This window comes from Meles meles, chromosome 11 (assembly GCF_922984935.1).
Source record: "Meles meles chromosome 11, mMelMel3.1 paternal haplotype, whole genome shotgun sequence".
Classification (NCBI taxonomy): Eukaryota; Metazoa; Chordata; class Mammalia; order Carnivora; family Mustelidae; genus Meles; species Meles meles.
Window position 1 is genome coordinate 33,252,685 of NC_060076.1, and position 24,569 is coordinate 33,277,253.

The 24,569-nt window shown below is 48.1% G+C and overlaps 1 protein-coding gene across 2 annotated transcripts in view; it reads left to right on the forward strand.

Moving 5' to 3' along the window:
- LOC123952878 (TBC1 domain family member 2A) overlaps positions 1 to 24,569 on the forward strand; it is a 107,786-nt gene that overhangs the window by 10,424 nt on the left and 72,793 nt on the right. For both annotated transcript variants that reach the window (XM_046022494.1, XM_046022493.1), the window contains exons 3-6: positions 925 to 1,072; positions 10,323 to 10,456; positions 13,661 to 13,857; positions 20,965 to 21,360. In XM_046022494.1, coding sequence (XP_045878450.1) covers positions 925 to 1,072; positions 10,323 to 10,456; positions 13,661 to 13,857; positions 20,965 to 21,360 — 875 coding nt within the window. The remainder of the gene's footprint in view (positions 1 to 924; positions 1,073 to 10,322; positions 10,457 to 13,660; positions 13,858 to 20,964; positions 21,361 to 24,569) is intronic.

Here is a 24,569-nt window from a genome sequence, read left to right on the forward strand (position 1 = left end):
AATCTCCTTATAAACTTCTACTTTTTTTTTTAAAGATTTTATTTATTTATTTGACAGATCACAAGTAGGCAGAGAGGCAGACAGAGAGAGAGAGGGAGAAGCAGGCTCCCTGCTGAGCAGAGAGCCCTATGCGAGGCTTAATCCCAGAACCCTGAGATCATGACCTGAGCCGAAGACAGAGGCTTAACCCACTGAGCCACCCAGGCGCCCCTAAACTTCTACTTTTGATGAATATGTATTATTTTTCTGCTTATAAAAAATAACTCAGGTTTACTGTAGGCATTTTGGGAAAAAATACAAAGCAATAATGAGGACATCCTGCTTCTGATCCCACCATGCACTCTGACCTCTGTTCGTACACAGAGTGCATTTCTGTGAGACTTCTATACAATTAAGATCTTGCTATAACCCCAGTTTATATTTATATTTATATATATAGATATACAGATGAAGATAGAGATATATCCCATGCCTAGTCCTTGTGTCCTTAAGCATTCTTCATTAGCATCCTTTTAAATGGCTGAGTAATCATCTGTTTTCTGAAGGCATCGTGATTTATTTCACCTCTCCCCAGGTCTTCACTTCCAGTCTGAGGGAGTTATTTCCAATTTGAAGCCAGACAGGGCCAGGATGAACCACTTGGCTCATAAAGCTTTGTCTGCATGTCAGCTCACTTTTTTAGGCTGGATTCTCAGAGGTAGAAGTATCTGCAGTTCTGCATATTTTAACAGAGTTTTCAGGAAGACTTTCTCAGCGAGATGCATCCTTTTCCTGGGAGAACGTTTGATGAAAAGCCTGCCTCTTTGGCTGCTCTTTACCCACAAGGAAGGCTTGCTCGGGTGGGAGCGAGCCCGTTGCACCTCTGTCTATTATGTCCAAGTACAGTGACCCAAGTAGATGACTGCCCTTTGCTTGGTTCCCCAGAGCAAGAGGAAGCAGAGCTGGAGGACTTCCTGTGCCCTGTGCAAACGCCCCTCGGGCTTGTGGGTGTGGCGGCTGCCTTGCAGCCCCCACCTGCCATGCCCTTGGCCCTTCAGAACATTTCCCTCAAGCATCTTGGAACTGAAATACAGTAAGTGCGGTGGAATGGAGGGGCTGGCCAAGCTGCACACAGCCGCTTCTTTGGAGCTTACAATGATCTGGTGTGATCCCTGCAGGGAGGTGGACCTGGGGAAAGGGTTAGGGGCTTCATTTTTAATTCATCACATCATTAATTTAAAATACTACATTTGTTCTGGTTTTTTAATGTAGTACATTTTTTTTAAAGATTTCATTTATTTATTTGAGCGCGAGAAAGAGTGGGGTGAAGGGCAGAAGGAGAAGCAGACTCCCTGCTGAGCAGGGAGCCCAAGGTGGTACTTGATCCTGAGACTCTAGGATCACGACCTGAGCCAAAGGCAGATGCATATCCGACTGAGCCACCCAGGTGCCCCAGAGTAGTGCATACTCTTTGTAGGAAATTAGAAACATCTCAAAAGGTAGAGATTTTCAATTACCCATGATCCTATCACCCAGACAGCATTCTTAGCCTTTGGTATATCTCTTTCCTCTGCATCTTCTGTATACCTGCATGCCTAATTGAGATCCTACTGAACGTAACATGATGATATCAAAAGTGTCTTCATATGGGAAATGCATCAGATGATTCACTTTTCTTTCCAGAGTGACTGTATGCAACCCACTTTCTTAAAAAAATTTTTACAGGAGTTTTATTTTATTCTATTTTATTTTTATTTTTTTAAAGATTTTATTTATTTATTTATTTGACAGAAATCACAAGTAGGCAGAGAGGCAGGCAGAAAGAGGAGGGAAGCAGGCTCCCCGCTGAGCAGAGAGCCCGATGCGGGGCTCAATCCCAGGGCCCTGGGATCATGACCTGAGCTGAAGGCAGAGGCTTAACCCACTGAGCCACCCAGGCGCCCCTTATTTTATTTTTCATCATGATAAGTATACTCTCCAATCTTCATCATGTATTTCACCCATCCCCCCACCCAGCTCCCCTCTGGCAACCACCAGTTTGTTCGCTGGAGTTAACAGTCTGTTTCTTGGTTTGTCCCTCTTCTCTCTCTTCTTTTTCTTTTACTCATTTGTTTTTTTCCTTAAATTCCATGTATGAGTGAGACCATATGGTATTTGTCTTTCTCTGATGACTTATTTCACTTAGCATTATATTCTCTAACTCCATCCATGTTGTCGCAAATGGCAAGATTTCATTCTTTTTATGGGTGAGTAATATTCCATTATGTATATATACCACATCTTCTTAATATATTCATCTGTCAGTGGATGGACACTTGGGTTGCTTCAACAATTTGTAAATAATGCTACAATAAACATAGAGGCACATGTATCCCTTTGAGGTAGAGCTTTTGTATTTTGGGGAGCAAATACCCAGTAGTGCAATTACTAGATTATAGGGTAGTTCTATTTTTTGTTTTTCCAGGAACCTCATTAGTGTTTTCCAGAGTGTCTACATCAGATCATATTCCCACCAATGGTTCAGGAGGGTTCCATTTTCTCCACATCCTCATCAACACTTGTTTCCTGTGTTGTTAATTTTAGCCATTCTGATAGATATGAGGTGATATCTCATTGTAGTTTCAGTTTGTATTTCCCTGATGATGAGTGATGTTGAGCGTTTTTTTCATGAGTCTATTGGCCATCTGGATGTCTTTTTTGAAGAATGTCTATTCATGTCTTCTGCTATTTTTAATAAGATTATTTGGTTTGAGGGTGTTGAATGGTATCAGTTCTTTATATATTATGATACTAATCCTTTATTGGATATGTCATTTGCAAATATCTTCTCCCATTCAGTAGGTTGCCTTTTAGTTTTGTTGATTGTTTCCTTTGCTGTGCAGAAGCTTTTCATCTTGATGTAGTCCCAATAGTTTATTTTTGCTTTTGTTTCCCTTGCCTCAAGAGACATATCTAGAGAAGTGTTGCTACAGCCAATGTAAGAGAAATTACTGCTGTGCTCTCTTCAAGGATTTTTATGGTTTAAGGTCTCACATTTAGATCTTTAACCCAGCAATCCAGTTTCTCTCTTTGGCGTGTACCTGTCCAGTTTCCCCAACACTATTTGTTGAAGAGACTGTCTTTTTCCCATTGTTTATTCATTCCTCTTTTGTCAAGATGAATTGACCATATGATTGTGTGTTTATTTCTGGTTTTCTATTCTGTTCCATTGATCTATGTGTCTATTTTTTTTGCCAGTATCATACTATTTTAATTACTACCACCTTATAATATAACTTGAAACCTGGAATTGTGATGCCTCTAGTTTTATTTTTCTTTTATTAAATTCACTTTTAAAATGTGTAACTTACTGTATGTCTATCATATCTCAGCTACTTTTTCATTTATTCATTATTTATACAATTTCCCACAAGCAGGATTTGTTTTAAATAGTTCATAAGAAGATAGCAGTTATGGCCTGAGCTTTGGAGACAGACTGCCTGGATTCATATCACCTATCATTGGCCACACTGCCCGTGGCAACTTGTTTGATTTCTCTGGTGCTTCACTTAAATTGTTAGAGAAGTAAATACAATAGTGCCTGCCCTACACGATTAGTGTGGGAGTTAAATGGGTCAATGCATGCAAAATGGTTTAGGACTGTACTTAGCCATGGTAAGCACTTTATAAATATTGTCTGCTGCTACTATTGTTAATCTAACTGAAGAGTAGGAAGCTCTTGGGAATTCAGATGGTACCCAGTACTGAGCCTGTTGGGGTGCTTATTTTCTGTGTGGACTTCAGATATACTGGGACCTCTTAGGAAGCGGCCTACATTATTCCCTGGACTTGGATTAGAGACCCCTGGCTCTCTGTGACTCAGAGCATTTCCCTATTGACCTCAGTGTTTGAAATCCCTCAAGTAGCTAGGAAGGTGGTGATGCTTGCTGGAGAGAAGCAGGTTTTAGGGAAAGACAGTGAGTGTCCTCCAGGGCCTGCTGGCTAGAGGTAGGACTGCCCCTGTGAGGCATTTGGATGGAGGGGCCCAGAACTCAGGAGAGTAATCTGAGCTGGGGAGAGAGACCTGGGGGTGTCGGGCATGGGTGAGCTCCCCAGGGTGAGTGGAAAAGGAAGGTGCCCTGCAGGGGATCTTCCCTCAGTGGGAACTGGAGAGAACTGGCTACATTGGGAGCCCGCTGTGGGGCAGAAGGGGCTGAGATATCCAGGTTGTATCCAGTGTAGTCTCACCAAGCTTAAGTCAGGTCTGTGCCATGAAGGCCACAAACAGAAGTGGAAGAGAGAACATGCAGAGACAGAAAGGAAGGAAGTTTCAGAGGATCAGTTGGTTACTTCCCTCCTGACATTTGTAATAACCCACAGAAAATAAGAGGGAAAGGTGCAAGAAGTGGGCTCCTTGCCATGGGCTGCTGACAGCCACAGTACGATCGGGGTCGCCTTTGTCTCCTGCACCCTGGGCACTGGCTGGTCTTAGAGCTTGCTGTGGGCTCTGCCATGAGCTGGGGGCATACTCCAGAGAAGGGAGTAAGAGTGCTTCTAGAGCTCTGTGCTAGGTTCCTTGCACCGTCGCTGAGTTGGCTGCACAAATCTATGAGGCAGTGTCACAACAGTTGAGTTCTTAGAGCGTGGAGTCAGACATCCGGGTCTGATGCTCAGTCCCCCCACTCACTAGCTCTGTGGCTTTGGCTGCTTACCCTTTCTGAACCTCCATTCTCCTCTCTAGACAGTGGATGTGACATTGCTACTCACTTCACTGGACCCTTGTGAAGATTGAGTGAGTTGAATGACTAGTGTCAGCTTAGTGCTTGGCCAATGGAAGGACCCAGTCGCTATCTGTTCTGGACATGTTCCTCATCCCCACTCCAGATCAGGAAACCCTGGCTCAGGGAGGATAAATGGCTTGCCCAAGGTTATCTTTCCAGAGCAAGTCTTTATGACCACTCCCCCACACTGCCGGGACTTTCAGACTTAGGGTCATGACCTGAGCCAAAGGCAGACCCTTAACCAACAGAGTCACCCAGGTGCCCGGCCAATATTATCCTAATACCAAAACCAAATAAAAATAGCACAAGAACCTGGAGCTTTCACCTAGAATTTCCTTGTGTTGATTTTGGCAGCAGGCCTGGTTTTTTTTCTAATTTCACCTCTTCACAGGACTCCCAGCTGTATGTGAGAATTTCAATTTCAACGCTGCAGTTTATATGGGTTCAAAACTTTGCTTTCTTTCCTCTCTTGCTGCCAATGTTCTCAGTCTGTGATATCAACAGTTGATCTGCGGTCACACACACACACACCATCTTGTAGCTGTGTGTGGTGATGTCTATTAACTAGATGTAGTGTGGTGATCGTTTCTCACTATGTTGAATATGTTGTACACCTGAAATGATTATGTTCTGTATTAGTTGTATCTCAATTAAAAAAAAAAAAAACAAAACAGTTGACCCCAGAACAAACTCATGTCCTCAGTCAACTTTCACAAAAATAATCCCGCAGACACAGATTTCAGAATTCAGTGTCGTATGGTAAGCATCTTTATTTCTTACATATCTGGATTCAGCTGATATAGACTGGGTACACCTGGTCTTGACTGCAAACTGTTGGTAAGATTTAGGTCTGCTGATGGGGTGCCTGGGGCGCCTGCATGGCTCAGTGGGTTAAGCATCTGCCTTTGGCTCAGGTCATGATCCCAGGGTCCTCGGATCGAGCCCCGCATCGGGTTCTCCACTCAGCAGGGAGCCTGCTTCTCTCCTCTCTCTCTGCCTGCCCCCCTGCCCACTTGTTATCTCTGTCAAGTAAATAATATATATATATATTTTTTTTTAAGATTTTTTATTTATTTATTTGACAGAGAGAGAGATCACAAGTAGGCAGAGAGGCAGGCAGAGAGAGGAGGAAGCAGGCTCCCTGCGGAGCAGAGAGCCCGATGTGGGGCTCGATCCCAGGACCCTGAGATCATGACCTGAGCCGAAGGCAGCAGCTTAATCCACTGAGCCACCCAGGTGCCCCAATAATATATATTTTTTAATTAAAAAAAGATCTGGGTGTACTCCTTGTGTTCCTCATCTTCCATGGACCAGCAGCTGCCTGAGCCATGTTCTTCAAGAGGCCATACTCTATACAAGGACATTTTAAGCCTATGTTTACATCTGCTAACATTCCCTTGAAAAAAGCAAATCCCGTGGCCATGCCCAAGCCCAGAGAGGAAGTACTCTGCTCCTAACGAGGTGGTGGGAAAGGGGCAAATATTTGCTGAGGAGTAGTTTGATCTGCACATTCACCTTCCCACTTGAAGTTCATTTTTCATGTCCCCAAGAATTTCCCTTCCTTTTCTGGGAATTCAGCTCAGTATTTTTGAAACATGTTTGGTATTTATCTAGCATCTAGGTGTCTGTAAATAAGGGCTTTTCAGGGTAATCTGTCCACCGTACTGCTAGAAGTGTACATTGTGCAGAGGGATGATACAACAAAGCCAGGACTCCCATCACGGATCTACAGACCTTCTTACGGCCCCTCCCCTTTTTTTTAAGATTTTGTTTATTTGGGAAAGAAAGCACAAGGTTGGGGGAGGGACAGAGGGAGAGGAAGAAGCAGACTCCCCATTGAGCGGGGAGCCCAACTCCAGGCTTGATCCCAGCACCCTGGGATCATGACCTGAGCTGAATGCAGACACTTAACCAACTGAGCCACCCAGGCGCCCCTCCCCTTCTCTTTTGACCACACTATTGCTGCCTTTTAAGTGAATGACCTCTGCATTTATTTCATTGTTTTTCAAACTGTTGACCACCATCACAGTAAGAAATACATTTTATTTTATAGTTCAGTTAGTACACATATATGTAATTTACAAGATATTAACTCCATTCTGAGTGGGATCCATTCTGATATTTTCCATTCCATATTTTTTTATTTAAATTCAATTAGCCAACATACAGTACATCATTAGTTTTAGATGTCGTGTTCAGTAATTCATCAGTTGCATACAACACCCAGTGCTCATCACATCATGTGCCTTCCTTAACGCCCATCACCCTAACCTACCCACCTCCCCTCCAGCAACCCTCAGTTTGTTTCTGATAGTTAAGAGTCTCTCATGGTTTTTCTCCTTCTCTGATGACTTCCCATTCAGTTTTCCCTCCCTCCTCCTAAGATCTTCTGCACTGTTTCTTATATTCCACATCTGTGTGAAACCATATGATAATTGTCTTTCTCTGTTGACTTATTTCACTCAGTATAATACCCTCCAGTTCCATCCACATCAATGTAAATGGTAAGTATTCATTCTTTCTGATGGCTGAGTGATCCTCCATTGTACATATACACCACATCTTCTTTATTGATTCATCTGTTGAAGGACATCTTGCCTCTTTCTCTTTCCACAATTTGGCTGTTGTGGACATTGCTGCTTAAACGTTGGGGTGCAGGTGCCCCTTTGGATCAATACATTTGTATATTTTGGGTAAATACCTAGTAATGCAATTGCTGGGTCATAGGGTACTTCCATTTTTAGCTTCATTTTTTTTAAAAGATTTTATTTATTTATTTTACAGAGAGAGACACAGCGAGAGAGGGAACACAGCAGAGGGAGTGGGAGAGGGAGAAGCAGGGTCCCCGAGGAGCAGGGAGCCTGATGCAGGGCTTGATCCCAGGACTGTGGGATCATGACCTGAGCTGAAGGCAGACACTTAACGACTGAGCCACCCAGGTGCCCCTCCATTTTTAGCTTCTTGAGGAACCTCAAGAGTGGCTGCATCAACTTGCATTTCCACCAACAGTGTAAGAGGGTTCTCCTTTCTCCACATCCTTGCCAACATTTGTTGTTTCCTATCTTGTTAATTTTAGCCATTCTGACTGGTGTGAGGTGGCATTTCATTGTGGTTTTGATTTGTATTTCCCTGATGCCAAGTGATGTGGAGCATTTTTTCCTGTGTCTGTTGACCATTTGTATGTCTTCTTTGGACAAGTGTCTGTTTGTCTTCTGCCCGTTTCTTGTCTGGATTATTTGTGTTTTGGATGTTGAGTTTGATAAGTTTTTTATAGATCTTGAATACTAGCCCTTTATCTGATAAATATCTTCTCTCACTCTGTAGGTTATCTTTTAGTTTTACTGACTGTTTCCTTTGTCGTGCAGAAACTTCTTATCTTGATGATGTTCCAATAGTTAATTTTTGCTTTTCTTTCCCTTGCCTTTGGAGACGTGTCTAGCAAGAAGTTTCTGTGGCCAAGGTCACAGAGGTTGCTGCCTGTGTTCTCAAGGATTCTGATGGATTCCTGTCTCACACTAAGGTCTTTATTCTATTTTGAGTCTACTTTTTGTGTGTGGTATTAGAGAATGATCCAGTTTCATTCTTCTGCATGTGGCTGTTCAATCTTCCCAGCACCATTTGTTGAAGAGACTGTCTTCTTTCCATTGGATATTCTTTCCCGCTTCATTGAAGATTAGTTGACCATAGAGTTGAGGGTCGGCTTCTGAGCTCTCTATTCTGTTCCACTGATCATGGATTGTGCCAGTACCATACTGTCTTGATGATGACAGCTTTGTAATAGAGCTTGAAGTCTGGAATTGTGATGCCACTAACTTTAGTTTTCTTTTTTAACATTCCTCTGGCTATTCGGGAGTCTTTTCTGGTTCCATACAAATTTTAGGATTCTTTGTTCCAGCTCTGTGAAAAATATCCATGGTATTTTATAGGGATTTCATTGAATGTGTGGATTGCTCTGGGTAGCATAGATGTTTTAACAATATTTGTTCTTCCAATCCATGAGCATGGAATGTTTTTTCATCTCTCTGTGTCTTCCTTAATTTCTTTCATGAGTGTTCTATAATTTTTACAGTACAGATCTTTGTTTAGGTTTATTCCTAGGTATGTTGTGGTTTTTGGTGCATCCATTTCATATTTTAAATGCTGGTCACAGGGCACCTGAGTAGCACAGTCAGTTAAGCGTCTGACTGTCGGTTTCAGCCCTGGTCGTGATCTCAGTATCCTAAGATTTAGCCCCATGTTAGGCTCCATGCTCTGCATGGAATCTGCTTGAGATTCTCTCTCCCTCTGCCCCTCCTGCTTGTATGCGCTCTCTCTCTCTCAAATAAATAAATCTTAAAATAATAAAATATGTTCTAGTCATGATACTAAACTGATTTTACAATCTACCAATGGTTCACAACCTCCAGTTTGAAAAACACTGACATAGCAAACTCCTTTAATTATCTTCTCTTCCTTGTGATTAATTTTGGAATATATCTACTTTCATCTCTTTGCAAAGGGAAAATAAACTCAGTTAAACTGTCCTCTCATCTGACTCATTATGAATTTCTCTGACACCTCAGCCAGCCTTTGGTGCCACCTAGTTCCTTCCTACAAACCCAGCATGCACTGAGCCTGCAGTCCGGGCATGTGCACCCAGCGCCAGGTGCCAGCAGGCATGCAGACTGGTTGGTGCCCAGCTCTTGGAGAAATGACGCCATTATTCAGCCTAGACAAGTACTGGGTCAAAGGGTAGCCCATGGACAAAGTGCAGTAAGTTCCTTGGAGGCCATGAGATGATTAGTGAAGGCCTCCAAGAGAACAGATCTGAATGGGCAAAGAAAACAAGGCAAGAAGGATCCAGGAGGGGTTTGAAGCTTTCCTCAGCAGAAGCAGGAAGCCACCGATCATTTTTGAGCCAAGTAGTTATAAAACCAGATGAAGGTTTCAGGACAGTTGATTTGGCAAGTCTAGCGTTTATTCAGCACATATACCATAAGTACCCTCAGTGTTGCCGGCACCGTGCTGGGCATTGGAGAGTTTGAGTGAACAAAACAGGCAGACATCCCTGTACTCACTAGAACTTACTCTCCAGGGGCGCCTGGGCAGCTTGGTCAGTTAAGCGTACACCATCCGCCTTTGGCTCAGGGCATGATCCAGGGCCCTGGGATCGAGCCCCTCTTCGGGCTCCCTGCTCAGTGTGGAGCCTGCTTCTCCCTCTTCTTCTGCCTGCCGTCCCACCTGCTTGTGTGTGCTTGTGCACGTTTTCTCTCTCTCTGTCAAATAAATAAAATCTTAAAAACAAAACAAAACAAAACTTACATTCCAGCAGTGTGGCTGGGGGCAGGGGAATCAGGCCTGTATTGTTTATTAGCAATATCGTGTGTGGACGGCCATAAGCATGATGAGAAAATGAAAAGGAGAGGGTGAGGGCTTGGGGAGTGGCTCAGGTGGGATGCACCTCCAGGCTGCCTGGAGTCCAGCCGACCCCTCTGCTCAGGGCAGGACTGAAGTGGAGGAGGTGGCTCCAGCTGGGGCAGCAGGGAGAGCGGAGAGACAGTGGAGGGGCAGAATGGCAGCCCCAGGCTCCTGTTTTCCTTTCAGAAACACAATGTACAATATTCGGAGCAACAGGCAGACCCAAGGAACAGGCCATGGACCTCCAGGAGAAGATCCTCCCGGGAGTGCGGAACCTCAGAGGGCGGAGCAGCCCTTACCCTCTGACCCAGGCACCCCAGGTGAGCTCAGGTTTGGGCTGTTGTCAGAGACCAAGCAAGTGCCCTCTGTATCCTCCCCAGTGCCTTTTGTGTTGAACATGAAACTCTCCAGGTCACTCCTCCTGGTTTCCATGGGTCTAGCGGCAGTGATTCCTTTTTTCTTTTAATTAATATTACTATGGTAAAATACACATGAAATAGACCACTTTAACCAGTTGTAAGTGCACAGTTCAGTGGCATGGAGCACATTCACGGCGGTGTTCAACCCTCACCACCGTCCGTCTCCAGCAATTCTTTCTCGTCTTCCCAAACATTGCTCTTAGCAATGACTCCTGAAGTAGTAAAAGAAAATGTCTCACTTTTTATTTCTTACTGTTTTTTTTTTAACTTATAAGGAAAGGATATAAAAATGCTCCCTGAGGTGATAAAAATCAGATCTGCTTGAAGAAGCAGAACAAGTGACCTTTAGCTGTCCATCTAGCTGTTCCACAGCACTTTACTATTTCACAGAATGTGAGTGGCCCACACCTTCAGGGGAGGGATCGGCCTTTTTTTTTTTTTTAGGAAATTGGGATGGGTGCCCTTAGGACATTCTGTAATCTGGTAACAGCTGGAAGAAAACTGGCTGAGGCAGCACCGTGGGTTCTTCTAGCCGGGAGGACCCCTGGGCTATATAGAAGTGGCTCCAGAAAGAACATCCCTTTGGAGCAGTGCCTGGTGAGGCCCCTCAGATTGCAGTGAACAGTGCACAAGGGGCTCAGTACCCCAGGGAACCAGGGCTAATGGAACCAGCACTGCTATGCAGCAGCTACTTTGTGCCGAGGCTACCCTAAGCACTTTTTTCCCTTTGGTAACAGTTTCATTAAAATATAATTTACATACCAAACAATTCACCCCTTTGAAGTCTAGATTCACCACAATCAATTCTAGAACTTATTGCTTATTATCCCCAAAAGAAATCTCGCATCCCTCCAGCTCTAGGCAGCCGCTGTTCAGCTCTGTCTCTGTGGATTTGCCCGTTCTGGATAGTTCATATAGATGGACGCTGCAGTGTCTGGTCCTTTAGGACTGGCTCCTGTCACCGAACAGAATCTTTTCAAGTTTCTTTTATGGGTACCAAGCACTTCACCTGCTTTATTCTCTTTGACCCTTCCAGCAACCTGAGCGGTAGCTTCCATTGTTCTCATTTAATAAATCAGAGGACCGGGACAGAAAAGTGGGAATGACTCGCTCATGACCGTACTGCGTGTGCGGAACTGGGAACTAGAGTTCAGGCTGAGGCTTTAGAAAAGTCTTGTTTTTTAAAGCAGTGATTTTTCACACCACGTTTCTATTGCCATGATGCCTTGACTCCCATAAATAAAATCTAATATACAGTGCAGATCAAAGCAGACTTGAGACAGGGGAATGGAGTCTGGGCTCCCCTCGGCTCCTCCTACCATCTTCCCCTCCCAGCTAACCCTGTAGCACACCCGTGAAATCCTACAGCACTGACGGAGACCACTCTCTTAGGCCTTATCTTCTCAAACTATGAAATGGGTGCCGTGATCCCTACCTTGCCTGCCCTCAGAGTCAGTGGAGAGTAGTGTTATCAGAGGGCAGCGGGGCTGCAGGGAGCCTCTCTGCTCTTCTATACCCCACACAGGAAAGAGAAAGAAAGAAGCTTTGCTGTCCTTTGACCTCTGCAGCTGAGTTTGTACCCAGCGCAGCTGGATTTCTTTTAAGTCTAGAACAAAACCATCCTGTTCTTGTATTCAGCAAGGCCAGGGAGGTTCTGATTCCGACTCATTTCTTCTCCATTCGAGATGGTTTGGCTAACCCCAGAAGAAACATGCTAAATTATTTGACTCATCCTCAAAGCCCTACCTTCCCCTCAGCTGGGATCCCATATCATGTCCTTATTTTTACACCCTAGTCCCAAAAAGATTGGGGATAGCTTATTAAAATATTTATCAGGGGACAGTAAGTGAGTAATCTGGGTTAGGAAATTTAGATAAGACCAAGATGAGATCCTATAGAATAGCCATGAGTGAGCAGCAGATGCAGCTGAGCTTCTCAGTAGCCAAGGCAAAGAGGGAAATACAAGTGTTAGATTATTTCCAGTGCCCACAGAATAAACACATATTTTCTAAGAAAAAGCAGAGCCTTTCTCAGAGGGCTGAGAGAAATTTCTTCTGCTGGTGCCTCATAATTGTCATGGTGTGTATGTACCATGTAGACAAGATTTTCAAGGTCTTTTGACTATATAATTGGGCCTTTAAAATGTCCCTGGATGCAGGCTGATGGCAGATCCCTAAGGTGTAGGCTTGGGGCAGGGCAGGACAAGCGTCGGGGATAGGTGAATAACTCTGATATTGGATTTGATTTAAGAAAAAATAATAATAAAACAAAATAAGAAATTCAGCAGTGATTGGCAGATGTTCTCTATAAAGAGCTAGATACTAAATGTTGGAGACATTGTGGGGCATATGGTCTCTGTTGCCAGTACCCAACTCTACCCTTGTAGAGTGAAAGCAGCACAGACAATGCACAAATGGATGTGGCCATGTTCCAATAAAACTTTATTTACAAAAGCAGGTTGTGGGCTGGATTTGGCCTGTGGGCCTCTGGTTGCTGACCCTGGCTCAAGAGGAAATAGGACTATGCAGCCTGGAGGCAGTCAACTGTGGGGAATATGTGCCCTAACTTAGCTTGTAATAAAAATCTAACTTTGACTTAATCTCGGGGGCAAGAATGCCAAATACAGATATTCCATACTCCTGTCTATGGACAGATCTCCGTGCTTCAAAAATCGCCCAGAGGGTAGAGGTGGGATCTTGAAATAAGAAACAAGACATCCTGCCAGGGCTTGTTCCTGAGATGGCCCCTGACACACAGCAGTGGTGTGGTGTGAGATAGCCCAGACAGGCGGGGATCCGAGAGTGAGTGAGAGGCACACGTCAGAGGACAGCCTGAAGAACCCAGTCAGTACAGTATAAATAACATTTATATAGCCCAAGCATTCTCAAAGTGTGATCCTGGACCAACTGCAGCAGCATCCCCTAGGAAAGTTTTAGAAATGCAAATTGTCAAGCGCCCCTCCCCAGACCTATTGATGAGAAGCCCTGGGAGTAGGGTCCCACAATCTGCATTTTACCAGGCCCCCCAGGTGCTTCTGCAGCAAGTTCGATTTTGAGTACCACTGAGGCCACTGATCATAACCTCTGTGTTCCTCCTTTTGAGCAGGGAAAGATCCAGCAGATTCTCCAAAACCTACACCGAAATCCTCTCTGACCGCCAATCTCATTCAAAAAGCCAAGCGCCAGAACAACACCTTTCCACTCTTTGCCGAAGGACTCACACGAACCCGAACTGCCCAGGAAAAGGTTCTGGCCTTGGAGCAGCAGGTTCTGGTGCTCACCAAGGAATTAAAGTCTCAGAAGGTGAGCTCTGACTCCAGTGGGGTCTCAGGCTCCAGTGCACCCCTTTGGCCTGGAGCTTCTGAACAAGCTAGACATGCCATGTTAGCCCAGCTGGGCACGGGCCAGTCTCTGTCCTCACCAGCCAAACTGCCGGTAGAGGGAAATGCTGTGCTCTTGGCTACTAAGGGACCTGTGGACACTCAGCCTAGGTGACAGAAAGCCTTCCAGGACAGAGTCTCTGGAACCTCCTTTGTATTGCTCTTGGACTCCTGGAAGACTGTGCCTGGCCTGACCCCACACTGAAGAGAGGCAGCATTTGGAGGAGGGGAGTCTGGATGCAGGGTCCTGGGAGGGGCCGCTGAAGGAACTGCTGAAGGACTCTCACAGGAGAGAGAAAACAGGCAGGTCTGTGTAGCTCTGGGGCTCAGCCAGGCCCTACAGGGGACAGTGATGAGGAAGATTCTACAATGGCCTTTGTAGAACACAGATCACATACATACACAGACAGTAAAATCATCACCAAATCTTACAACCCAGGGAATACATCATGTTCGCATTCTGGGGCAACTTTGTGAAGTTGCAAAGTTGAAGACTGCAATCCTGGGCACAATGAAAGTAGTTCAGATAGCACAGTTGTTACTGAAAATCCCAAGGGTGGTACCCGGTGATGTCCCCAGGCGTGGGCTCCACTGAGAACCTGGCTTCTTTTCCTCTGAGGGAAAAGCCCAAGTCCTCATGTTGAGGTTTGGCTGGCCTCAGTCTTCCTGCTTTATTCCCTAGCTCAAGCCTCTGGGGTGGGCGGTGGGGGGTGTAGTGTATATACTTCTGAATAGTCTCCCTGCTGTACATTTCTTCTCCTCCTTTCTGCTGCTCTGTTTTTGGAGAAGACAGTCCAGAAAAACGCTCTCCCTACCTAGTTTTGCCCCTTCTCTGCCTTTCTTGCCTTAAGCGGGTAGTAGGGGAAGCAGCTGAGGCTTCCCTAATGAAGCCGCCCATGATTGGAGTTCTCCAAGGAGGAAGCTCATTCATTCATAGGTTTCCCCTTCAGTTGTGAATTCACCAGGTCTTTGTCGAGGGCCTGTGGTGTGCATGCAGTAGTCTAGGTGCTGGGAACAGTGAGAAGAGACATGGGCCCTGCCTCTCAGGGACTTGCATTTCATGGCAGAGGCAGACAGTAAGCATGCTGAGACCCACGTATAGCATTACAGCCTGGGAAGCCCCCTCTGAGTCTGCTTATCAGCCCAGCTTCTTTTTCCCCGGCCATCTTCCCATCCTGCGGTGGAGCTGATGGCGCTCCTGAGAGCCCAGAGGGTGTCCAGCTGCCTCCAGTTGGATCCAGCCCGATCCCTGGACTAGTACGATACAAGGCCCAGACCCAACCTGGCCGGGAAAAACAATCTGGATGTGAGTACTGCCTCTCCTTTCACCACACCTTCCCCTTCTTTCTAGGAAATCTGGGAAGCCTTCTGGGGCTTGGCCTTTGCTTCCAAGGTGTCAGGAGTTGTCCAATGAAGGAGAGAGGTGGGAGCCTGAGATTTCACTGAGGTTTGCCCCTGACAGCTGGGCCTCCCTGGAATATGTGGCATTCTTAATAAATGGAGGCAAGCTCTTGGAGATCAGTAAGGGCTTCCCACGCTGCTACTAGCTTCCCTACACAGGATGAAAATGGCAGGAGGAAGTTGTGCAAGCATTACAGAATCTGGACTTTCTAACTAGCTCATTTTCCAGCAAACCTTGGCCTGGCCTGGGATCAATAGAAGGAGAGGAAGGCTTGCTGTTTCACTCTTAACTCACCAGATGAGTGCTGTGCATGCTCTCCCGCCCATCTCACAAAGGTGGTTTTGTCTGGTGGGTGTCTCAGAGCACAGGCCTTGAAGTGGACGGTATCATCTGCAGTTCCAGCCCTGAACAAATTTCTTTCTTTTTTTTTTTTAGATTTTTATTTTTATTTTATTTATTTAACAGAGAGAGATCACAAGTAGATAGAGAGGCAGGCAGAGAGAGAGAGAGAGAGGGAAGCAGGCTCCCTGCTGAACAAAGAGCCCGATGCGGGACTCAATCCCAGGACCCCGAGATCATGACCTGAGCCGAAGGCAGCAGCTTAACCCACTGAGCCACCCAGGCGCCCCTTGAGCAAGTTTCTTAACCTCTCAGAGCCTTAGCTTCCTCCTGTACCTGGAGGTTCAAGTGGTCCTTACTGGAGAGGCCTGTGTCCAGATTCATAAAGCCCAGTGCCTGGCTCGCAGCAGCCTCGCACCAGATGCAGGCTTTGGCTGTCACTGTGGCATTCCCTGCCCTCCTTGTTGATTCCTTCCAGCCTAACAAGGAGTGGCGCATTCCTCTGAGGGGCTCCAGGAAGACAGATGGGCACCCGTGAGGGTCTCTAAGAAACAAGTGGCATAGCAGTGATAGGCGGAGGTCAAGTCTCCATCCCACCATCACGGGGAGCCCCAGCCCTACAAACTCTGGCCTTTTACCTCCAGCCCAGATACCAAAACCAAAGAATAAAGGGAGAGAAGATTGACTCTTGGCCCAGAGATAGGACCGAGGAGGTCTACAAAACCTTGGGGTGTCCGATGGTGTCCCAGATGTGCAGAAATGCTGATTGGAGGGCACTAACTGTCCATCTGAGACCCTCCGAGTCCAGTTCCTCAGCTGGGCAGACAGCGCCCAGACTTCCCTAGGCCCACATCTACAAGATGCCTTCCTGTGTCTCTTCAGTAGAAGGTGCTCTCTTTCTGAGAGCTGCAGGAGGATGTGGGACCTGGGAAGTCTTGTCCTGGCTCAGCCACCCAGGTGCTCATTGCCAACAGCTTTAGGGACCCTTGAAGAATTTGTATCTCAGACTCTGTTGCATGCTGTGGAGGGCACAGAGGTACATAGGGTCCCTGCCCTCAGGTGGGAAAGGGGAGATAAGAGTGTACATACCTGGTGTTGAGTGTGGCCCTAGCTCTGTGCTCGGGCTTTCCATGCATTAACACTTATCCTCACAAGAGTTACCAGCCCCCTTTTCTTGAGGAGCAAACTGAGGCTCTGAGAGATTGTGCATGCCCAGGGTCTCCCAGGGGCCAAGACCAGTTTCAGACTCTAGTCTGTCTGCTTCTAGAGTTTCTGCCTTTTTCACCATGCCATGCTCAAGGAACTCAGAGATGGTGGGTGACTGCCCTAAGGTCACACAGCTGGAAGAGCCAGGACTGAGATCCTCAGTCACCGCCTCCTTGGTGGTCTCCTGGTACGGCCCAGCATCAGACATGATCACCATAACTGCTTTTCAGAAAATACGAATACGCTCATGTCTGGTGTCATATTGAAGTATAGGACCACTCCAGGACGCATGGAGCCATTATCTGTCCCAGGCCCTTGCAGCATGCTGGTCCCCCAGGAGATTGGGCCTCCTGAAGATAGCACCAGATGGCTGCTTGCCTGGGTGACTCAGGCTCTCAGAGTTGACAAAATTGCACCCAGCCTGAAGGCTGCCTGCCCTGGCAGAGGGAAGCCCATGTTTGTAGTGATGTTGGCCATCTGTTGACTGCTGGGAATGATGAACTCCTCCTAGGCCCTATCTGGGGCCAACTTAGCTTGCTGAGGGTAATTTATTGAGGAAACTCAGTGGGGACAAAGTGCAGCCTCTTACTTCCCTAGAACCCCAGCCAGAGACCTCAGTGTACACTCCCCTTGTCCAGAGTACAGAGTACAAAGACTTCAGAGTGCATAGAGGGAGGGTCGACGTGGGCCTTGACTGTTTCCACTTGGGGAGGGGCACTTGCCCTACTTCCTTTCTCTTCCTTGAAAAGGAAGTGGCTGTCCCAGGAGTAGGGAGCATTGCTCTCCATTTTACGTATGACGAAGCCAAAGTTCACTTTTCTGAAACACTGTCACCAGAAACACCCTCATGGACCTGGAATGGCAACCAAGGCCTCAGGGACTCCAGAGCCAGGGCTCCTTCACCTGCACCCTGCTGGTGCCCAGCCTCTGAGGGGCCAGTGGCTGGGGTGCTGGACTGGGATTCTCCTTCTCTTTCGCCAGCAACACTGGGCCCATCCACCTCAATTTTAGTGAGTAAGGAAAGTGTAGACTTTTTAATAAGGAAAAGGATTAATTTTTAAAAGATGGTTTGTTGGCTTTTAAAATTTTAAATAATCAACTATACTTCAATAAAAAAATTTTTTTAAATGACAACTTGTGGCCAGTTATCAAAATCTGAAATGGGCCAAACAATGATTTGAGTAAGAAACATTAGAAGTACCACTTGATCAGCTCTTGTTTCTAAGAAGAGGTCCTAAAGCATTGCTTATAGAGGTGGGAATTGGAAAGACCCCAGGTGTCCCTCCTTGAGGGCAGGACAGGGCACTGAGGCACATCCAGACAAGGAAGAGTCTCTACACTGTTGCTAGTGACGGCCGTGCTCAGCGACACAGAATAGTGTATCGTAAGGCCCTGAGCGGCTTCCCTTTTGGTTTTTAATATTTCTGTATCGTGTGTATGTGCGTTTTTGTGACATGATGTCCTCTGGTCCATCCATGCTGTAGCATGTAATGGGATTCTCTTCCTTCTTCAGGCTCAGTAATATGCCATCATGTGTGTATGCTGTACACATATATATGGTATATATCCGATTATCCGGTCACCGTCAGAGGTGTGTGTGTTGTTCCCATCTCTTGGGTGTTGTAACTAATGCTGCTATGAACATGGATTATTTCTATTTTTAAAGAAATGGGAAGACATGTCTCCGTGCAAAATGTGTTAACTACACATCATGGAGAAGTGGAGGACCCTAGCTTAGGAGTTGGGGGTCCTCTGTTATGGCCACCTGTGGAGACCCACCAACTCCTTTTAGTCTCCTTCCTTCTTTCTTGGGCTTCAGTGTCCTCCTGTGACAGCAAGGCGACCCTCCTGACCAGGTGGTCTCCCTGGGCCTGCCAGCCACCAGGTTTTCTGAAGCCCATGTCCATTCGCACTCTTCACCTCGTGCTTCCCGCTCTGACTCCGTTCCTTTCCCCCTGGCTCATGCTGCAGCAGGGATTCTGGGATGGGAGGACAGCCTCCTGGGCTGGAAGTAGGAGGAGGGAGGCAGCTGATGTAATGAAATGGGCTTCAGAGTTGACTCTCCCAAAGTTGGGGGAAAGATACCTGCCTGATGCTGAGCCTCAAGCGAGTCTGAACAGTGGTGTCGGCTGGTTATCTCACCCAGGCACTTACCAGGGTCATCTCCACATCTCAGCCAAACCAGAAAATGGTCTCAGCTTCTCGGTTATCCTGGAGCCACAGGAATGGTGATCTCTCTCAGCAGAGCCTGAGAATCCAGTTCATTCCAAACATTCCAGTCTGGTTTGCAACCACCACCTCACCCCACCTTCTGGCCACACCCCAGAATGCCCACAGCCTCACCCAGGGTTAGGGTTAGGCCTTTCCTGGAGCTGCTGACTCAGCACACGTGGAAAGGCTTATCAGCCCTCATCTCCTGCTCTACTTCTTGACCGTCTCTGGCCCTCATTCTTCACAGAACTCTTCTGCCTTTCTGTAGAATATAGAATATACTGGTCTTCCCCTACCTCCGTCTCAGGTAGAAGTCATTGCTCTCTGCTCTGTATCCCCACCAGCATGCTTGCTTCCCCCTTGCAGTAAATCATTCCATTATAGTAGTTCATTTTTGCTCCCACCAGCCTTGGTGGTGTTTGGAGGTGAGAACTCTGACCAATCCCCCTTCAGGCCACCCGTACCGAGCCCAGGACCTGGCACTGAGTGAGGCTTAATAAGTTTGGATGGCTGGAGGGAAGGGGGAGAAGCAGAAGAGGGCCAGTCTGTGGTCCCCAGGTTTCAGAAGATGCATGCTATTTCGATCTTGCCATATTTTCTCGGATAAAGTCATGACTTGGAGCAGTTTTCTTCCAAAATGGAATTGTTCTTAGCAAGAACCCTATCCAGCTGATCCATTTAGTTGAACACTTTGGTGTGGATACAGGTAATGTGTTTCTAGGAAGCCATGTTCTCTGGCATGGAGCATAGCAATGGTCCAGAGTCCCTGTCCCCCAGGTCTGAGGTTCACGTGGGACTGGCTGCTGGGCTGCCTGGCTCCTGATATTCTGATCCTAGCCTTAAGTGAGTCCACATCCCTGCTTTGGGACAGAACAAGTCCCGGGGAGGTTGGGGGCCTGAAGGCGTGGAGAGCCAAGCAGACCTGGAGTGTCCATGTGAATACAGTGCCCCACGGAGGAATGAACGGGGTCTCTTGCTCATAAGCCTTTCTGCTTTCTCGCACCGGCCTGCAGGCATTGCTTGGTGGCCTGAGGGGCTGGGCACAGGGGACCGCATGAGGCTCTGTGTGTGCTTTAGCCTAAGGACTGCTCATGTGTTTTTTCTCCGGTGCTCTCCCAGCTCCGTAGGTAGCTGCTACCTGATGCTATCTTCAATATCCTGAGGCCTCCACTAGGCTTAGTAGGAAGGAATCTTGAGACAAATCAGTGAGGTCTGCCACAGGAGCTGGAGAGAATAGCTACGACAGTGTCCCACGGGCTTCCTGCACGACTGACCGAGCACAGACTTGCAATGATTTGGGATTGAATTCCATTCTACTCTGCAGAGCTCAGTTTTCCCATCTCTGGAATGGACATGTATCAGTCAGGGTTCCAGCTCAGCTGTTCTGACAAAGAAGCCTCCAAGTACTACTTACTTCCGTCCTACCTTCTCATGGAAGAACCCAGAGGTTCAGTGGCAATTCTGAGCTGGGAGGACAGCCGCCGTCCTTCGTACACCTTCTGCTCATGAGCCCAAGGGGGCTGCTCCAGCTCTTGCGGTTTCTCAGCCAGGAGGAAGGGCCGCACGGGTGGTGGTTTATAAAGGAAGGACCCAAAAGCTACCCACACAATCTCTGCTATCCCATGTAGGCAGAGCAGTCACTCGGCTACACCTCACTGCTGGCCTGGCTGGGAAATGGGGTCTTCAGCTGGGGAGCCCTGTGTCCGGGTAAAACTCCCCTGAGCAGGAAAGGAGGAAATGAGCTGGCCCAGTGGCTGATGCTAGCCGCTGCTCGGGGCTGTTAGGAGAACTGGGGACTATAGCAAACGCCAAGCCCCCAGCACCTCCCAGGCCTTCTCCGGATTCACGAGGTGCTTTCCTTTCCTCACCCAGGAGCTGGTGAGGATCCTGCACAAGGCGCTAGAGGCTGCCCAGCAGGAGAAGAGGGCGTCCAGCGCGTACCTGGCCGCGGCCGAGGACAAGGACCGGCTGGAGCTGGTGCGGCACAAGGTGCGGCAGATCGCGGAGCTGCGCAGGCAGGTAGAGGCCCTGGAGCAGGAGCAGGAGAGCCTGGCGCACACGGCCGCCCTGCGGGAGCAGCAGCTGCAGGAGCTGCAGCAGCACGTGCAGCTGCTCATGGAGAAGAACCAGGCCAAACAGCAGGTCATCTGCAAGCTCTCAGAGCAGGTCACCCGGGACTTCATGCAGCCCCCTTCCCAGACGCCTGTGCCCCCAGGGGCGGCCGACAGGGACTTCCTGAGCCAGCAGGAGAAGATGGAGCACCTGAAGGTAGGGGCCCCTCCCCGCAGGCCCTGGGCCCTTGGTGGGGATGGGGTGGGGGGCCCACTGCTCTCAACCCTGAGGGTTTCCTAGGTAGAGCAGGGATAACCCTTGGTACTGGAAGGTTCGTGTCTGAAATACATATCAGTGAAAATAGTCTATGCATTTCCTCGCTGTCTTAACCAAATCATGGCTTTTTCATGATATCCTAGGCTGGAAAGGGAGGGTATCCCTAGATGATCTCTAGAAGTGGAAGAGCACAAAGTGAGGTCAGAACTCCCGAGTGCTAGGCCAGCTAAGTGTCACGCTGATGCCCTTGAGAGCCCCTGGGGTGCCTGGTGGCCTCCCCCAGCACGCATTCCAGGTGATGTGTGGCCACCTGTGACTTGCCCAGAACCATGGCAGAAATCGCTGCTCCTCTGTGAGACTGTCTGCTGCACGGCGGCCACCATCGTGGCTGCTTTGCTCCCATCATCTCATCTGCTGTCCCACCAGCCCTGTGAGGGTTGTGTGCTCCCCATTTGTGTGCTCCCCACTGTGGGCCAAAAGGCTGAGGTTGAGAAGGGGCCGTGTGCGGAGGAGCTGGAGAACTGGAGCTCTCTGACGAGCGCCTGCTCTGCTGCCTTCCAGTTTCTTTGCACCTTCCCGCTCGGGCCACTGTCCCTGCCTCCCCCTTCCCCAGGTGGTGGCTCTCACTTGGGGAGACTGTGCCCTCCGACAGAGACCGATTACAGCATGGGGAGCAGGAACTTAATTTTTAGGTGTGATGCCTGCCGTGGACATCTATGTCCTCTCCAAGACATGGTGACAGGAGCTGCCAGGCCACCTGAAGGCCTGAGGCTGGGGATCGGCACTCAGAACTCCCAGTGTCCTTAAAGGCAGTTGTATAACAGGGCCAGTCCTGCCCAAATCCCCCCACGCACATGAATATGTATGTACCTGTAACCGGGGGAGCTCACTTGCCATGGGACCAAAGCATTGCTGCTGGAAGAGGGTAAGCAGAAGGAAAAAAAGAAAACTCTGGAAGCTTTTGAGGGACCAGTGGGCAGTGTGATACAGTGTCTTCTGCCCCAGCTGTGAAGCCAGGCCTAGCTTTGGATCCAGGCTCTGCTGTGTGACCTCGGGCAGGGTCCTTCACCTCTCTTTGAAATGACCTCACTATTCCTACTCACGGGGTTGATGGGGGGCGGGGGTGATGGAAGATAGCATGAAACCCAGATCCCTCCCATTTCCTTCAGCATGAAAAAACCACATAACCAGTCTTTGAATCTTTTCCCTTTAAAATCAGGTTCTTTTGACTTAAAAATGGAAACAAAATCCTTTCAAATGCAGATGGAGTGAGGCTCTTAGAAAGCTCTCAGGACTCTCATCAGATTGCTTCCCTGCCCTCCTCTGCCCTGCTAAGAGTCTTCTGTCTGTGCCCATCCTACTGGAATCCACAGGTGAAGACCCCGTAGAGCAGCTCTGGGGTCCGAGAAGTAGATATGTTGGGCACCCCCGAGAGCCCACTGGAAGCAGGGACTTGCTATGGGAGCTGGAGTGTGCCCCTGGATTTGCATGTTCAGGAATTTATCAGTGAGCCCAGATAGGAGGAAATTCCTATCAACCAAACTTGCCTTTCTGCCATCCTCAGAGACCCAGTGTTTGTGCCAGAAAGGAATCGCATGTGCTAGAATTCCTCATTTGTTAGCCTTTACGTGTCTGATCTAGAAAAATAGAAAACTCCAAAAGCCATGGTCTTTCCATTTGGGGACAGAGCAATGTTCACATCTCTCCCTTGCCCTGAGATGGAGGGTATGCGGCTTTAAGGAGATGCCCCCTTGTTGAAGCTGCCAGTTTGAGAACAGAATCACTGACCTCTTGAATATGGGAATCTCTTGAAGACTCAGAGACCCAGTCTTTGACATTTTCTGGCGGGGACAGCTGAGCCCTAATGGGGTCCAGGGTCCCATAGCACAAGCAGCAGGGTTGCAGCTAGACCCCAGGTCTCCCTGCACACCATCCTCTGCCTTCCCCATTAGCACAGGGGTCAGTCCATGCAGCGTTTCCCCCAAGAGAATTCCAAGGCTTGTGATCCCTGTGAGGACAGACAGGCAGACTCTCTTCCTCCTGTCCCCTTCTCCAGCTGTGTTTTCCTCCTTTGCTTACCGGTGACTGTCATGTGCCTTTCTTTTCTCTGAGCTCTCTCTTTTTCCTCCCTACAGTTCTGAGCCATGGAGAGCACTCAAGGTAGGGCGATGAGCTGAAGGGGGAAGCACCGTCCAGATGCCCCCCCCACCCCCACGGCTGCTCCAAGGGGGCTCACACCCGCCCTCACTGTCTGGGCTATAGGCAGGGTGCCCCCGGCAACATGTCCAAAGCCTTGGAAGTGCCAGGGAGTGTCTCGGGGCCTGGGCTGAGGACAGAGAGACAGAAGCAGGAGGCAGAACGGAGCGGCAGACCCCGATGTGCTGTCACCAGCAGTTTTCAGTCCCTCTGTGGACCTCCCGCACTGGGCTTGGATCCTGCCTCTCTTGCGTATAAGCACGTGACTCAGGAGGACTTACCCCTTTGTACTTGTTTCCTCATCTGTAAAATGGGGAGGATGGTACTTTAACACATAGCCCCCCATGGCGGAGATAAATTACGCAGAATAATGTGCGTGAGGGAGACAGGGGTGGCACATAGTAGCAGCTCCAGCAACGGGCGCTCCCTTCCTCCCTTGCCGGGAAGCGTGTTGTATTTCCTCAGACATTTGGGATGAAGGCACAACAGCATCGTATCAAAAACAATTAACAGTAATTAACTCGTAGGATGGTAGTAGCTAGTCAGCGCTAAAATTTTCCAACTGATTTGTAAATGTTATTAATAGCTTTTGGGTTCTTTTATAAAATCTTTAAACAAAATGGGAAATTCATGACAGAAAGAGGGCACAGCAGCAGCCATGGGAAGTCTGTCAGTGGGGGAGGGAGGAGTACAGCGGGTGACCATAGCTCTCCAGGTGCCCAGAGAGCCCAGAGAAGGAGGTGACACTCATGTTCACCACAGGCCAGTCACCCTTCTCAGCCTTTTGCGCATATTCACTAATCGCACCCTGCCCACAGTGCCTGAGATGGACCTGTTATCCTTCCTGTTTTCCAGGGGAGGAGGCCCAGAAAGGGCAAGGAACTGTCGGGCTCCACAGGGAGGGCAGGATTTCTGTCCAGGCCACAGGGCTCGGGGCCAGCTCCCTGACCAAA